The sequence below is a fragment of the Carcharhinus amblyrhynchos genome, chromosome 2, assembly GCF_965287045.1.
Source record: "Carcharhinus amblyrhynchos chromosome 2, sCarAmb.v2.hapA, whole genome shotgun sequence".
NCBI classification, from domain to species: Eukaryota; Metazoa; Chordata; class Chondrichthyes; order Carcharhiniformes; family Carcharhinidae; genus Carcharhinus; species Carcharhinus amblyrhynchos.
The window spans coordinates 63,296,923-63,314,844 of NC_137325.1; the positions used below are offsets into that span (position 1 = coordinate 63,296,923).

Below are 17,922 nucleotides of genomic sequence, written 5' to 3' on the forward strand. Positions count from 1 at the left end.
TACTAGTCCAGTGACAATACCACTACACCACTGCCTCCCTTACATGCAGTGCCTCTAAAGCAATGTGCATGCATTTGATATCCTGCAGCTTGGGGCAGTCGCTATTCTGGAAAAGCTACATTCATGCTCCACCAGAATCTGTTCATTCAGAGAGAACAGAATGAACTCTCCTGTCCTTTCAGGGAGCATCTATTACCTCTCTGATACCACAGTGAACTGGGAGATGTTTTGCCTGCCTCAGCCTGGAAAGTTCCTGATGCAAAAAAATTCAAGGCAAGGATCATTTTCACAGCTGCTGGTAGCGTTGTACTTGCCCTGCTCTGTGGCTATAGGTTGGTCTGCAAGAGATAACAAAGTTCTGCACACTCCTCCATAAAGTGTCGATGACACACACACATACACACACTACTGCTGGCTAAGGTGGCAGGGAGAGAAATAATCCCAGAAGACCCTTAATGGATTAGGCCATCTATTGAGAGCCCTTCCCCCTCCCCACTCTGCCAGCAGTTTTGCTGCCTATGCTCCATCTCTGCCTCATGCTACAGACCCAAGGATGACACTGAGAAATGTGGCTTAACTAGAATCCTTGCTGTCACAATATCCTACGCACAAAGCACTGCTCACTGCAGATTTCATCATTTGGGCAACGATCAGAAACATTCCTTCATGCAGAGCATAGACTACTTCCCATACAGGGGTCACGATGCTTTTATTTGAAGGCAGTTGTCTGTGCTCGTCTGTTGAATGCCAAAACAACTTGGAAGGATGTGTTCTTCACTCACCAAAGTTGCCAACTTAAACCTTATTGGAACCTTTGCACTAGCCACTGAATAAAGCTGAGAGAATGTGGCCCATGCAACTACCATGTCATTATAGAGCCATGAAGAAGTGTGTTATCTATGTCAATATGCCAGGGAATGCTTAGTGGTGTTGCTTCACTAATCATTGTAAAAAACAATGCAAGCCTTTTCCATTGTCAGAAGCACAATGGAGCAAGCAATACCACATTCCGGACCCCACCACAGCATTCAGAATCTGGTGAAGATAGCCTCATTTATATAAGGTGGATGGACACCTCCACTATTATGGGTGCATCTGTGCATCTGCCAAAGGAAAGTGTTATCAGATACATGTTAACGACAGATGGGGCATAACTGGCATGCCACTGCCAGAAAGTATGGCAGCTAGAATTAGAATCATTTTTTTAAGTAAGAGAACTGGTAAGAAAAACTCCATTGTACATTTGCAGGTGTTATTATCTTCTTGGATTCCAATGGGCTCCACAACTGCTTCTTAATTGATCTTTGGACCAGGTTAATCCCAGTATCAAACTGAACAAAGATTAAGGTCAAGGAATTTCCCAGTGCAACACATCCAGGACCCAATTGATTTTCCACTGCTCTGACTATGCCAAAATGGTGCACAGAAATTTAGGATCTGCTTCATTAGTTTCATATATTGTCAATGATATTTTCATTATTAGAGGAAAAAGTTAATCTACAAGCAGCCTATGGATTCAACAGATGTTTTTATTTCAACACTATCTCTTTTAAATCAGAACTATCAGTCAGGTATCCTTCTGCAGTGAATGGTTTTATATCATACAGAAAATTTGGGGAGTTTGGATTAAAAACCAACTCTAGTCATGGATACTTCCAATCCATTGGTGGATTTCTTTTTCACATTCAATTCTCTGGCACATATGAGTTTTTCAGCTTCAGTACATTGAAGGCAGGCAAATGAAAACAAGTCTAATAGTCCATGAGCAACTTAGTGCATTCAAAAGAGAAGGTATTAATATTTTGAGTTCTAGAATGTGTATAAAGAGATTGAATACAATATTTTATGCCAAATGAATGAAACTAAATGCAACCTTTTGAAAAGATTTGGCTGTAAGCTTCCTCCATTGTGCATGTGAAGCCAGAATAATATGCTTGAGGAAATGTGAGCATACTTGTTACCAGTGCCAGGTCTTTGTCAATGGTAATATTTTACCTTTCTTGTGGCATGTCGTAAAATTACTGGTTCTTTCCATTAAACAGCAGCAAATTAATTAAAAACGTCAACCTTACCTAAAGGCAAAGGGCATCACAGTTTGTATTGTCGTAGTGAGAGATGATGAACAATATATCCTTCCACATTTGTAATGCCAAAATACTTTGGATTACTATGCCCCACCTTCATCAGGCATTCAAACTAAAATTGTAGGTCATGCATGTATCAAACTACACTTCATAACCAGCACATACTGGGAACAGATCTTGTAGGCGTTAAAATTATGCAGTAATCTTTATTCTGTTTTGTCAAATATTGAGTACAGTGGATAATTATAGTTTGGTTCTGGATTGAAATAATATAATTCCCAGCAAGTTACTAATTAAGAACTGCAAGCCTCAAGCATCTCTAGCATTGTACTTGTTTGGCCTGACAAGCTTTCGAGGTTAACCTCTCCGTCAGGTGAATGGAGAGTTCTGGCCTATAAAGCACAGACAGTTTACAGATTACTGATTAGAATGCAAATCTTTACACCTAACCTGCTATTCAAGTCTTAAAGTAGCCGACAACGTGAGTGGAAGGAGCACTGAATCACAGTCTGTGCTTTATATGTCTGAGGCCAGAACCCTCCATTCATCTGACGAAGAGGTTAACCTTGAAAGCTTGTGAATTTACTGTCAAATAAATCGGTTGGACTTAAACCTAGTGTTATCGGACTTAAACCTAGTGTTATCAGACTTCTTACTGTGTTTACCCCAGACCAGCGCCAGCATCTCCACATCTTGTTTGGCCTGACATTGTTTAAGGTGATTTAAGAATAGAACTGGTTATCCCTTTTGAGATTAGCATTTTATAGAATCCTGGAATTTACATACCTTTCCTCTTTTGCCAGTTATCTATCTCAGGTCACTGTTTTGTTCTTTTCATACTTGGTCGTTTTTATCTGATAAGGTCAGTTGTTTAAATGTTATCTTGTTCATTTCTGTCCCCTATCATTGTTTTAAACATTGTACTCAATGCCATATTATTACTTTCTTATTACTTCATGTCAGCTAACCATTGAGTGACATGAATGGGAATATCTTTTTCAAAATATTGTTTGTGATTATTCGGTACCTATTACATTTTTATTTAGCTTCTGAAATCAGCACATCTTGTGAGCAAATGTCACTTTCAATGAAAAACTGCAGCAATCCATTTACACAATATTCATATATATCTGCCTAGTGTGTGGACTGTTCACCTTGTTCCATTCATATGTGAATTGCAAACTAGGCGAGTACCTGGATGTACTAGTTTCTGTATTTGCCTCCTCTCCATTCCCTACAGCCTTTGCAATGGAGTCTCCACCCATCCCAGACAAGACCATTCACACAAACTGTATAAGACCCTAGGCAGGATTTCCCTATGTTAGGAATTCCTATTTACCAAGCCTACTGGAAGATTGGAGGCGCGATCAGAAGGATGTATTCCCAATTGATAAAGGGTGTACCAGCTGCTGAATGGCAGTTACATGCATACCTTTGATGTACAGGCAGAGAATCTGCCTGAACCCCGATCAGACTAGGTGGGTCTGGGTCTCGATTTACAGTTTTGTCCTTCTAAAGTCCTCCAATTGTGGAATTTTAGCCCCCATGATACTATTAGAGTTATGTTTCCACCAAATATGCTATAATTTCCTCTGTGAAGACACCTTGCCTCTCAAATGTGATTACGTCCCTCCTTACCAAAGAACATTGATGGTAATCTATAATGGGGCCTGGGGTTAATCAGCATGTGTCCTGGTGCCTTATTTTTAATATGCAGAAAAAACATTTATGATCTCCAGTCTATTTTAGAATAAAGTTTTGAAAAAATGGAAGGATTTTGCTGATCGCCCCTAAAAGTGTTTACACTTATCACAGAGCAGATAGGAAATCACCATGATTCTTGAATAAATTGACCAGAAATCCCAACTGAATGCTAATACAAATTTGCTGAGCGACCAAAGGAAAATCACGTAGCTTTCTGCAATTTCCGATCTTACGCCCCACTCGATAATTTGTGTTACCAGGGTAAATTGATAAATTTATTGATGAAAGGTTTTGATAAAGTAGAAAGGGAAACATGTTTTCTGCTGAAGGTTGATAGCCTGAGGACACAGATTTTAAACGGTTGGCAAAAGAATAAGGGTGGAGATGAAGAGCAATATTTGTATGCAGCGAACTATTAGGACCTGGAATGCACTGCCTGAATAAGTAGTGAAGGCAGATTCAGTAGTAACTTTCAACAAGGAATTGGCTATATACTTAGAAATGAAACACTTGCAGAGCTATGGGAAAAGGGAAGGGGAATGAATTGGATCGATCTTTCAGGGAGCCTGCCCAAGGTTGACGATCTAAATGACCTTTCTCAGTACTATATGATTCTAAGATTTCACAAAAACATCTCCACTAAATTGCAGTAACAACCACTATTCTAATCCAGCGTAGAAAGTGAGTTAAAAGTCTCCTCCATTAGTTCACAATTTGCTGTCAGTTTAGTGATTTTAATTTGCCAGCAGGAGAGATACCCCACCAGTAGAATTATTTTGTAAAATTGATCCTTTAGGCCAACCTAACAAAAGTGCTAGAGGCATAATCCATTGATTTATATTGTCCTTATGTTGCTGCTGACTAGCATTACAGTTTATTACTCAAAGGCATATCAGAAAGATGGCTCGTACATAAAACAGGAAAAGTGATACAGTAACAGATGCTCATATAAACTTGAACTGAAGCATAATGTTGGAGCAATGTGAAGAGAGCTTTACTCTGCATCTTTAATTAATGTAAGTTAGCTCATTGCTGACGGGTTGCCTAAAATAGGGAAAAAAGATCAGCTCCTCAGCTTGGTGAGAACAAAGAGCTTCAAAAAAAAAGAAAGCACGGAGGGATCAATTTTGCAAGCCTTGTGAGCAGTGCAAGGGTTTGTCCTGTAAACTTCTTTAAAAGAAAGTAATAAAAGTGGTGCCAAAATACCTTTTACGTATTTATGCATCCTGGTATGCAAGTGTGCAGCATCCAGACTTCACCTCATTCTAAATTCCTGATCCTATTTAGGGCCTATAGGGGAAGACTAGAGGCAAAGTTAACATCAGCAGAATTCCCTATCAAGGAGTCTGGAAGTTGGCCAGGTGCCTATCATTTAAGCCAAGAAATGGCAAGTGGTGAAAATGGTGAGTAATAAGGGATAAATCTCAGGGAGTACAGGGAAAAAAGTCAAGGTCGGCAGAAAAAGCTTCAAAGAATTAGATTCAAATATGCTGAATTTTCATACCAACTTATATGGGATGTTAAACTTAAAACATAGAGAAACAGTGAAGAAACAATGTAGGTCATTTTGCACCCTGTTGGTCATACTGGTCTTTAGCCTAATATATTTAAACTCCACGGTGCAGTTTCTAACTAACAATCATTCCACATACTCATGGCCGATTTTCTGATGTGAGTGGCTGAAAAAGTATATGGCAAACTAAATTATGATCAGAACAGGGTATGTTGGAAGTTGGTACATTTATGACCTGCCAAGGATTTATACTTTGTTTCCAAAGTTCATTGAGCACCACTACCTTTTAGAAATCTTTGATTTATTTTTTAAAAGAGTACTCTGAAAAGAAACGTCTAATGTATATTCAAACACCCTGTTTCTTAAGCATAAATATCTTAACACAAAAAGAATCAATTTTCATTCATTTGAGTGTAGTTGTTCAAAACAGTAATAACAGTAGTTGGGAATAACAGCCGATATAAAGTTTACACTGCAGTTAAACAATTTACAACTGGTCATTCAAACAACTAGCTTTTCCTCATATCACTGATTTCCAAATGTTATTAATCCTACTTACCCAGTTTTCTGCATCCTGTTTATTTGTTGAGACGCATTGCACATGTTAGAAATGATTTCCTTTCTTTTCCTGAAGCCTCTGATTTCAGGGAGCTGAATTATGCAGGGCATCATGATCCCCACCACCCCAGCTAAAACGTTGGAGAAAACCCGTGCAGAGGAAGAATAGCTGCCTCGCAGTTGCATAATAGCCCACTAGTAGGCTGGAGGTGGAGTTTCTGCCCCTCAGAAACAAGAAATCCCATCCCCTGCGAGCTGCAGGGGCCCAGCAACCTTTGATGTACTGGTAGTACCAGCAGGAGTGGTAGCCAGTGCCAATGCTGCATTCAGACACTGACAAGGCAAACTGCAATCAGTAGGAAGAATAAAAGTATTTGCAGATCAGCAAGATGTGGTGGGGAAGTGTTTGAGAGGCAAGGGGGAGGGCAATCTAGAGGGGTGGTTACACATTGGGTTCCTATCTAACACAGTAAAAAGTCTGACAACAACAGGTTTTAGTCCAACCGATTTATTTGATAGTAAACGCACAAGCTTTCAAGGTTTCCCTCTTCGTCAGGTGAATGGAGAGTTCTGGCCTCGGACAGAGCATATAAAGCACAGACAGTTTAGAGATTACTGATTAGAATGCGAATCTTTACACCTAACCTGCTGTTCAAGTTCTAAAATGGCCGACAATGTGAGTGGAAGGAGCACTGATCGCAGGTTAAAGAGATGTGTATTGTCTCCAGACAGCACAGTGAGTGAGGTTTTGCAAACCCAGGCAAGTCACGGGGGTTACAGATAGTGCGACATGAACCCAAGATCCCTGTTGAGACCATCCTCATGTGTGCGGAACTTGGCTATCAGTCTCTGCTCAGTGACTCTGCGCTGTCGTGTGTCGTGAAGGCCGCCTTGGAGAACGCTTACCCAAAGGTCAGAGGCTGAATGCCCGTGACCACTGAAGTGTTTGCCAACAGGAAGGGAACAGTCTTGCCTGGTGATTGTCGAGCGATGTTCATTCATCCGTTGTCGTAGCATCTGCATGGTCTCCCCAATGTGCCATGCTTCGGGACATCCTTTCTTGCAACGTATCAGGTAGACAATGTTGGCCGAGTTGCAAGAGTATTTACCGTGTACCTGGTGGATGGTATTCTCACGTGTGATGATGGTATCCATGTCGATGATCTGGCATGTCTTGCAGATGTTGCTGTGGCAAGGGTGTGTGGTGTTGTGGTCACTGTTCTCCTGAAGACTGGGTAGTTTGCTGCGAACAATGGTCTGTTTGAGGTTGTGTGGTTGTCTGAAGGCAAGAAGTGGGGGTGTGGGGATGGCCCTGGCGAGATGTTCGTCTTCATCAATGATATGTTGAAGACTCCGGAGAAGATGTCGTAGCTTCTCCGCTCCAGGGAAGTACTGGACGACGAAGGGTACTCCGTCCACTGTGTCCCGTGTTTGTCTTCTGAGGAGATCGGTGCGGTTTTTCGCTGTGGTGCATTGGAACTGTCGATCTATGAGTCGAGCGCCATATCCTGTTCTTAAGAGGGCATCTTTCAGCATCTGGAGGTGTCTGTCACGATCCTCCTCATCTGAGCAAATCCTGTGTATACGGAGGGCTTGTCCATAGGGGATGGCTTCTTTAACATGTTTAGGGTGGAAGCTGGAGAAGTGGAGCATTGTGAGATTGTCTGTGGGCTTGCGGTACAGTGAGGTGCTGAGGTGACCGTCCTTAATGGAGATGCATGTGTCCAAGAATGCAACTGATTCTGGGGAATAGTCCATGGTGAGTCTGATGGTGGGGTGGAATTTGTTGATATCATCATATAGTTGTTTCAGTGATTGTTCACCATGAGGCCAAAGGAAGAAAATGTCATCAATGTATCTAGCACACATGAGGACGGTCTCAACAGGGATCTTGGGTTCATGTCACACTATCTGTAACCCCCGTGACTTGCCTGGGTTTGCAAAACCTCACTCACTGTGCTGTCTGGAGACAATACACATCTCTTTAACCTGTGATCAGTGCTCCTTCCACACACATTGTCGGCCACTTTAGGACTTGAACAGCAGGTTAGGTGTAAAGATTCGCATTCTAATCAGTAATCTCTAAACTGTCTGTGCTTTATATGCTCTGTCCGAGGCCAGAACTCTCCATTCACCTGACGAAGAGGGAAACCTCGAAAGCTTGTGCATTTACTATCAAATAAATCGGTTGGACTAAAACCTGATGTTGTCAGACTTTTTACTGTGTTTACCCCAGTCCAACGCCGGCATATCCACATCATTCCTATCTAACACCAGCTTGTACAGCAAAACTTGCTGGGCTGCCCACTTGGCATGGGCCTCACCTGCCACTCTCCTGCCAGAGATAGGAGAGGCCCTTGGGTGACATTAATTTCTGACTTAAGGATCTCAACTGGCCCATTGACTGCCAGGGTTGGTGGGTAAGTGGTGGGCAGAGTGCCTGTGGATGAATACGTGCCCCCCTGACCCCCAACCACCTTCAAACAATGGGGTGCATTCAGTTGAGCCCGTGGGAGGAAATGCAGACAAGTTATACAAGTTAACACAGACACAATAAAAACAGCAGTTGGGAATCTGGGCGTAAATATACAAATATCCAGATTCATGGTCAGCACCATTATTCAGTCTCATCCTGACCTGCATTCTGACCTCCACATTCTTCTACCTGTATTCTTCTAATAATTTTTAAGTACATTTTACAAATCTTTCTTTCAGAACTGAAATAAATTCTTTGAATAAAATTTGCCTTCAACTGGAGTTTGTCTTTCAAACAGAGTAGTTACCTTCTGCTTGCCTTCCCAGTACCATCTCTCATGCTGTGATGTAACAAGAACAAGTTACTCTTTTTATTCATTCATGGAATGTAGGTGTTGCCAACAAGACCAGTTTTTTTTTGCCTGTTTCCTAATTGCCCATGGTGAGAGCCACCTTCTTGGACTACTACAGACTTTGTGACGTAGGAACAACAGTGGTATTAGGGAGGGAGTTCCAGGATTTTGGTCAAGTGACAAGAACAATAATATAGCAGTAAATCCAGATGCTGTGTGGTTTGGAGAAGAACTTAATTGTGGAATTCCTCTGTGCCTGCTGTCCTTGTTCCTCTAGAACTTAGAGTTCGCTATCAAAAAAGCCTGAGAGTTGCTATTATACATTTTGTAGATGGTGCACTCTGCAGTCTTGATGTGCTGTAGGTGGAGAGAGTAATTATTTAAGATGGTGGATGTAAGTCAGATGCGTTGCTTTTTCCAGAAGCGTTGAGTGTTGTTAGAACCACATGCACCCAGGCAAGTGGAGAAAATTCCATCACACTCCTGACTTGCGCCTTGTAGATGGTGATGACAGAAATTGAGATGAACACCACAGATTTTGCAACTTCTGATCTGCTCTTGTGGTCACTCTATTTTTATGGTTGGTCCAGTTAAGTTTATAGTTACTGGTGGGCCCCAGAATATTGGTGATGGGGGATTCAGTGATGGTAATGCTATTTCGTGTCAAGGGGAGATGACATTCTCGCTTGTTGGAGATGGTCATTGACTCGCACTTGTGTGGTGCGAACATTACTAGCCATGTAATAGTCTATGTCAAATGTTGTCCAGGCCTGCTGCACATGGGTATAGACTGATGCCTAATCTAATGAGTTGTGAATGAAATCTGAATACTGAATCATCAGAGAACAATTCCCTCTTTGGACCTTTATGGTGGAAGATCATTAATGAGGTAGCTTGTTGAGTAGACCCTGTATTGTAGCTGTTATGCATATTACAGGCAGGAGAGAGAGACTAACTGTACTGTTTTCCTCTCACCAGCTGTCCACAAGCAGAAAGCATTTTGAATTATTTTTAATGTAGACTGTGATGTGTTTTCTCAAACCCTCAGTTGTGCGATCCAATTTCCAAATGCAGCAAATGTGAATTATGATTAACTCAGGTCAGTTTGTTTCAGATTCAAAGATAGATGGAAGAGTGTTTGCAAATTCCCACTCCACTCCACTCACTATAGTTTTACAACTATGGATAGTAATAGTATAAGAACCACATAAATGAATGTCAGTTCACCTGATTTCCAGAGTCTGAGATGTCAAAGTCTAGGGGTATTGCCGCCTTGGCTGAGTTCAGTCCCAATGAGTTTCTGGTTGGAGACAACAACATGAAAATCCTTGAAATGAATGGTGATGCGACACAATAGGCTTTCTGTGATTAGATTACTTGGCAGGCATTGAGGTGAGACTTTTAAAATCAGGCAGATTTGTGGAGTTGGGAGTTGGTAACCTTGCTCAATCAAGATGCTGGACCTTTGCAGTTGATGTTAAAACAACAGTCTGCCTGGGAATCTAAAGATGTAATGCTAAAACTGTCCGAAAGGAATGGTTAATTGCAACTTAACAATCAGTTCTGTTCTTCTGGCCAGAATTCCATGTTTCCTCCAATGATTTCCTTTTGAAACGAACCTGGATAGTTCCAGGTGTGAGAGTTAATGGCTTTGCAGGCATATCAAGTTTTACCTTTTGTGATAGGGAGCCAGTTTGTCTGCACATCCTCTGCTTTTGTTGATTACAAATGATCTGTACATTGGGTGTGAGATTCCACAGGCTGGGAGGGGATTTATTTTGTTTTTGTAACTCCTGGTGGTAGCTTTCAGAACAAAGAGCCTGTCCTATGATCATGTGATCTGTAGTAGCCATCTTTCATGGTTCACCAGCAACTCCATTTTTTAAGTAACAAAAAAAAAGTTCTGGATTTCTTTTCATGCCATATGGGTCCAACATGGAACAGTTTGACTAGGAGGGCAGCTAGTTCTAGAGTAAAACTCTTCAACATGACAGCCAGTTATTGTAGCCCTAAACCTTTACTATATCAAAATTGAAATTCTGAGACTCACTGTCTCAGAAAAATAAAACTTTTTTACAAATGTTGCACCTTGGTATAATGGAAGAATTCATCATTTTGGATCCACATATAGGTGTAGATCTGTTTGGTGCAGGGGATGCTTCATTCAGGACCAGCAATTGGCAATCACAGGACAACTTTGGGAGGGGGAATCGAAGTTTGAGTCAGAGTCTTCCTCATCCTCTTAGTCTGGAGATGAAATGGTTATGAACTGTTTTTGAGCAGCCTTCGGCCATTTCTTTGAAAACTAGTTAGAACTAAAAAGTTTTGTAGCATCACACCACACACGCAGGATACAGCTCAAATGATAGAACAAAGATTGTTTATTAAAAGTGCCCAAGTGCCTCGACCAGGCAAATGTTTGGCTGTTCATCTACCTTGATGGTGATCATCAGAATAGTAGCATAAACAGAGTGGTAAATGGTCCATTTATACCTGGCAGTCACAGTTAAATATCCCATTTATTTAACTCTTCAACTGAAGGGTCAGTTACAATTATGACAAACCTTTTATGTCCTTCTGTAGTTTGATGTGATTGATTCCATTTACCACAGAATTGGCACAGTGCAAAAACCTAGTACTGAAATCAAAACAAATTTTGGCAGGGTGGGGGGGATCTATTGGTCTGTTGATGAAGCCTGTGATATAAAATAATTTGTCTATCATAAAGAGAAATCTCCCTGAATTTTTCCTTCACATTATTAACAAATTTAGAGACATCAAGCTGCAAATCTTCTGTTTGTAATGGAATCAGAGACATGTACTTTTGGATGCTAAGTGAGAAATGTATCTCTAATTTGTGTAAATGGCAATACACAACTATCAAATAAAATTAATCTGGCTAACTGCAGTTTGTAATATATTTTGTCACTCAGTCACTGAATTATTGATTTAAATCATCTATTTGTATGCACATTTGTGCCAAATTCTCTAACTTAAAACAAAATTGTGATTTAATAGTAAATGTCATTTTAACTAATAATTGTTTCTCTTTATTTCAGTGCCCTTTTCCGTGGCAATTCGGATATCGATCAATTAGGAAAGATTTTTGAGTAAGTTATCAGATTTTTACTTCAAATTTATGTGGAGGTTGAGGATTAAAATAATGCAATTCTGAGAAAAAGTTCTGGACTGCAAACCCTTCTCGTCAAAATGCATTAGACTGACTTGAATGCATTTCTTTAATATGTACTCATGTAAACAAAATCATACGTGAAGGTGTCTCTAGGATTAACATTGTGACCATCAGCTTCCTTAGAGATTTGCAAGTTTCACAGCTACAGCCAAGCTACAAAGTGCCTTTTTCTTTCTTACGGTATTATTCTTTCTCTAGGCTGGGTTGGGAATGCAGAGTTGAGATATTTCCTGGCTCAGCAAACCAGAGAAAGTAGCCAGGAGGGTTGGATTATTTGTTCTGGGGTGGCAGGCGACCCTGGAATGGTTGCGGAGGCAATTGGGTGGAAGGGGTCTTTGGTGCACCAGCACTGCATCAAAGTTATTCAAAAATGTAAAACAGCCCTCATCCCTGAATGCCTCCGCCCCCCTCCCCCCCCCAACACACACACTCTCATGCCCTGTCTATGTCAAGTCAGGCCACCTCCCATCTCCATGGTCCATCAGGCGCCCCCCCCGCCCCCCGCTCCTCACCATGCAAACCTATGACCCCTTGCCCACCCACTTCATAGCCTTTATCTCAATTTGGTATCATTCCATGCTCCGCATTTATTACCCTTTGCCCTTACACCTATTGAGCCAGCAGGCACAGACCTCAGAACCCATGCTGAAATTAAATAAGTTCCAAGTGTCTATTGCAGACTCACTTTTTTAATGTAAAAATACTTGCATAAAACCCATTTATTTTTCTGACACCTTCTCATCAACAATATTATCCCTTCTAACAACAAACATTTCAGTCAGTTGCATAATCCTTTATAAAAATAAGCATTAGTATTCATTGTCCCACTTCAAAGACTGTATAACCAGTTGCAGCTGTCAATCAAACTGTGAAGTGCAAGCACCCTAATGAGATTATGGACCGTTGTGAAATCAGTCAGTTAGCATTAATGTAGTAATGGTAATCCTAAGGATTATGTCAATTGACAGAGTAAAGTACCAAGCAATCATTTTTAAACACTCAACACAATTTTTTCAAAGACCTAAAGAGCAGGAGTTTTAAATTTCTCAACAGTTTGACTGTCTTGACACATTTGACAATTGTTTTTGACAGTTTCAATGAGCTTCAAAGTTCCACTAAATTTATGTACTTTCAGTGCACATTCTTACCTACCTGGAGCAATCCCAACTGCCATCTGGCTTCCCCCAAAGGTGACCTGAGGGCATATCCATATGGATATCTTACCTCTCCAAAAGGGTCCCCTCGCTATCCAAGGATGTACTATGTTCAGACCTGCTCCAATCTGTACTCATTGGATTTCAGGTACCTCTGAAAGCAAAATCAAATGAGTGAAGGCAACTACTGATATATCTGCTCAGCTGCCTTTGCAAAATATGGATGCACATATCTTGACCTGGACCCACTTCCACCCCCATGAAAATGGCAGGAGCCATGCTAACGGGTGGGACCTCTGATTTTTGGCCACTTGTGCTGTTTTCCCTATGATGGAGAGGATTTCTGTTGTGAAAATCCATGTTGTACACTTTCTTAAACTCCTTATGCCAACAGATCAAATGATGGAGCAGAAACTGGTCACAAGCATTTTTGTTATAAGCTTTATTTGCTATGTCCTTCTTTCTGGTAAAATGTCTAATTTCTCATTGATGTTTATTCATAAGAACCAAGACTATCAATTAAGGCCACTAGGATTAAAAGATGAATCTTATAAAATTGTGGTCCAAGGGCACTGCTGGTGACACATACTGGAAATGTGTGCATATGCACTTCTCATGATTTTCTGTAAAGGAAGAAAAGTAATTGAGAACATGAATCTGAATTTCCAAATTGTGCTCTCAGCTGGGAGCTCAATTTCAAAAGAATGGTCTTTGAGCATCATGAATCCAGATCCCTGGTTTTCTCTCCCACTGATTTTCTTTTGTTAAATCTTTGTTATGAGTGATCACAACTCACTCAAGTCCTACGAAGTGCAAAAACTTTTTAACATCTGTGATTTGCTTGTACAGAACTTTGAAAGGTATTTAAGCTATAAATCCGATTTTATGTTAAAATTAAAAGAATGTTCACAAGGTTCAGTGTAGGTGAATTTTAAAAAGGAAGGACTGTTGTGAGCTTTATCAAAGATCAGCTTCCTATTAAGACGGAAATAAATCCTGAATCAGTGTGGTCATTCCAAAATAAATAGACTCTCAGTTTTTTTTTGCTTAAGCTTTGTCCAGGTGGGTAAGCACATTCGTTCATTTCAGGACATACCAAATTAGCCACGTTGAGTGGTCCAGAGGCTTTGCTGTTGTTGTAGGGTATTCTACAACAACTGCAAAGGGTATAACGCATCCAGAGTGCCATCGATTGCACCCATGTAGGTGCCTGCTGGGTACATTTGCCAGTAGGAGGGGGTATCATTCCATGAATGTTCAAGATGTGGATATGCCAGCGTTGGACTGAGATGGGCACAATAGGAAGTCTCACAATGCTAGGTTAAAGTCCATTTGATATTACAAACTTTTGGAGCGCTCCTCCTTCACCTGGTAAAGGAGCAGCACTCCAAAAGCTCATGATACCAAATAAACCTGTTGGACTTTAACCTCGTGTTATGACACTTCTTACTATGAATGCTCAAATCATGCGTGGTCACAAGACCCAGCTTCTGCAGATTTGTGCAATGTACCCTGGAGTATCCCGCGATACCTAATGTACCATTCGCAAAAACCAAGACTGTTTGCAGCTCCAGCTTGCCTTGAGGGATGGTTGCTGGGAGACGAGGGCTATTCTTTGAAAAGGTGGTTCATGAGGTCACGCAAGGACAGAGTTAGGAGAAAGATACTATCAACTCCACAAGGATGGTGATGGAGAGAAGAATGGGTCTGCTTAAAATTAGGTTGTAATGCCTGGACTATTCCAGAGCATCCTGCAATATCCACAGTGATTTTCACTTATTGTGCCATGCTTCATGGAATCTTGTTCTTGCAAGGGGGAATCACTGCACCAGGAAGACACTGAGATAGATACATTCACCTCAGAGGAGGAATCCAATGATGACTCATAGAAATTGGAGTGGGAGTAGGCCCTTCGAGTCTCCTCCGCTATTCAGTATGATCATGACTGATCCCTGATCTCAATGCCATATTCCTTTTTTTCTCATACTCCTTAATGCCATTAAAATCTAAACAAAAATCCATCTTTATCTACCTCTTTCTTATATATATGCAGATACATACACATCCAGTCTATTTCACCAGCAGTGCCCTTGGAGCACAATTTATAAGTAGTTGAGGCCAAAATGTTGTGTGATTCCAAGAAGAAATTTGATATAACTCTTGGGGCTAAAGGTATCAAAGGATATTGGGGGGAGGCACGCGAATCAGGCTATTGAATTTGATGATCAGCCATCATCAAAATGAATGGCGGAGGAAGTTCGAAGGGCCTTGCTCCTGCTTCTATTTTCTATGTTTCCATATGCTTGAGCCGTATGTTTCAGCAAAATGTAATTATATTCAAAACAAAGTGGCTGAAAAACACATTCCATTAGTTTTTCAGATTTTGAGGAACATCTTTCAGCAAAGCAGATTATTTAGAAACACTGAATTTTGGTAGTATTTTAATATAGTAGCGTCACATAAATTCAAACAATGGATTTAAATAAAGGGCAAGAAATCAACGAGCAGTGGGGAACTAAAGTGCTTGCATCAAAGATACACATTCACACTTACATATACACACACATACACACACACACAGACTTTCAACTTTTGGTGAATTTTAAGGGCTAAGAATAATTTGTATGAGTTAAATTGAAAAGAATAATCATGTTTAGAAAGTAGTTAACAAGCAAAATTGCATCTCCCCTGTTTCACAGAACTCTAGATCACCACCATGGCACAATACTGTGATGTGGAGCCCAAGCACATGTAAAGATGAGGAGCCAGACATGAGGAAACTTAGGGAAGCCTTCATTCAGCTAGACTGCCAAGGCTTGCCTTCCATCTGAGCCAAGGGCACTGCGTCCTTCCCAAACATCCCACACAAAACCTTGCCAAGAGCCATGGGGCAGCACAGTGGTGCAGTTAAGGTGGCACGGTGGTGCAGTGGTTAGCGCTGCTGTCTCACGACACCAGGGACCAGAGTTCGATTCCTGGTTTGGGTCACTGTCTGTGTGGAGTTAGCACATTCTCTCCGTGTCTACATGGGTTTCCTCCAGGTGCTCTGGTTTCCTTCCACACCCCAAAGATTTGCGGGTTAGGTGGATTGGCCATGCTAAATTGCCCCTTAGTGTCCCAGGATGTGTAGGTTAGAGGGATTAGTGGAGTAAATGTGTGGGATTATGGGGAGAGGGCCTGGGTTGGGATCATTGTTAGTGCTGACTCAGTGGGCTGAATGGGCATCCTTCTGCATTGTAGGGATTCTATGACCCCAATGTTGCATTCCTGCCTCTGTTGTACCAGCTGCATTAATGAGGCAAAAGCCCATTGAATACATGGGACACCCTGGGCTTTAAGCAAAGCAGTCATTTAGCTTGATGACATTTAAGAAATGAAACAAATAACTGACATGCTTTACAACATTGACTAGTGAGAGCTGCACATATGATATTATTAAAATCAAAAGGCATCTGTGCAAACCCATTGCTGTGCTCACTGTGCCTTAAGCTTATGTTTGCAGATGCTACATCTTGCTGTCCCCACCTCGCTGATGGCAGCATTGGAGACTTGCTGACAGTGGTGACTTGTTGGTTCCAGTGACCTTGTGGTCATCCTCTGGCTAGTGGAGTCTGAGCAGGCTCCACCTGAGAGGATGCAACATGGCAGGGTACTCATCAGTCATCACAGATTCTGAGTGTGGCACAGTCACTGACCAAGGGGCAAAGTGGCTACCATCTGCATCTGGGGTGTCTTGAGAGGAGCTCACAGAGCCAGTTGAAGGATATGTCTGAACCTCCCTGCTCACCTTTGATTTACAGACACCTAGCAGAGTAACTAGGTGCAACATCCATCTCTCACACTGGCAGTGACCTCCTGAGGTCATTGCCTACGTGAGGGCTTACAGATCCAAATTTAGAAATCCCTGATTCTGCTCAGCTTCCTCTCCATGAGATTCACTCTCCCAGTGGATGAAGCTGTGCACCCCCAGCTCAGACTCATCACAGTACTCATGCTCCAGTTAGAATCCTCCGTGACAGAGACATGGCTTGTAGATCCTCAGGGATATTCATCAGATCTCCCCATGCAATCTACTGGACATCCAGCACCTGCCGCCTGATGAACAATGCCAGAGGCCCACAGACTCAGCATTCTGGGTACTCTGTCATTTGCTCCCACTCCAGCGTTAATGGAGGATCCCGGCTGATTTAAGATCTTGGCTCATTGAGAGAAGAAAACAGTACTATTACTCATCACACAATCAATGTCTATGATAAGCGGCCAGGTGCAAATGGCATCACAGTGGTTTAGTGATTGGTGTATCGTGGGGCACTGTTTCTCAGAAGTCCTTATGAGGAATAAAATGACCCTATATTAAGCTCTTGGCATGTCATAATATTCAAGGTTACGTACCAAGTGCTGGTAAATGATTTGATTTATTATTGTCACTTGTATTAGTCTACAGTGAAAATTATTGTTTCTTGTGCACTATACAGACAAAGCAACCATTTGTAGAGAGGGAAACGAGAGAGTGCAAAATGTAGTCTTACAGTCATAGCTAGGGTGTAGAGAAAGATCAACTTAATACGAGGTAGGTCCATTCAAAAGTCTGATGGCAGCAGGTAAGAAGCTGTTCTTGAGTCGGTTGGTACGTGACCTCAGACTTCTGTATCTTTTTCCCAACAGAAGGAGGTGGAAGAGAGAATGAAATCCATGCAGATATGGGGAGAATGTGCAGACTCCGCACAGACAGTGACCCAAGCCAGGAATCAAACATGGGTCACCGCCGCTGTGAAGCAGTAGTCTAGCCATGTGCCACCCGACGCCCTAGTGCATCCTAAGCAGCTAAACGAGATAGAATAGGACCAGGCAGTGGGAGATATAGGTGGGAGATCCAGTGTTTCTCACA

General features: G+C 41.6%; 1 protein-coding gene across 4 annotated transcripts in view; it reads left to right on the forward strand.

Moving 5' to 3' along the window:
- The window catches only part of cdk6 (cyclin dependent kinase 6), a 261,381-nt gene that overhangs the window by 228,380 nt on the left and 15,079 nt on the right, over positions 1-17,922 (forward strand). For all 4 annotated transcript variants that reach the window (XM_080206667.1, XM_080206660.1, XM_080206676.1 and 1 more), the window contains exon 6: positions 11,747-11,797. In XM_080206667.1, coding sequence (XP_080062793.1) covers positions 11,747-11,797 — 51 coding nt within the window. The remainder of the gene's footprint in view (positions 1-11,746; positions 11,798-17,922) is intronic.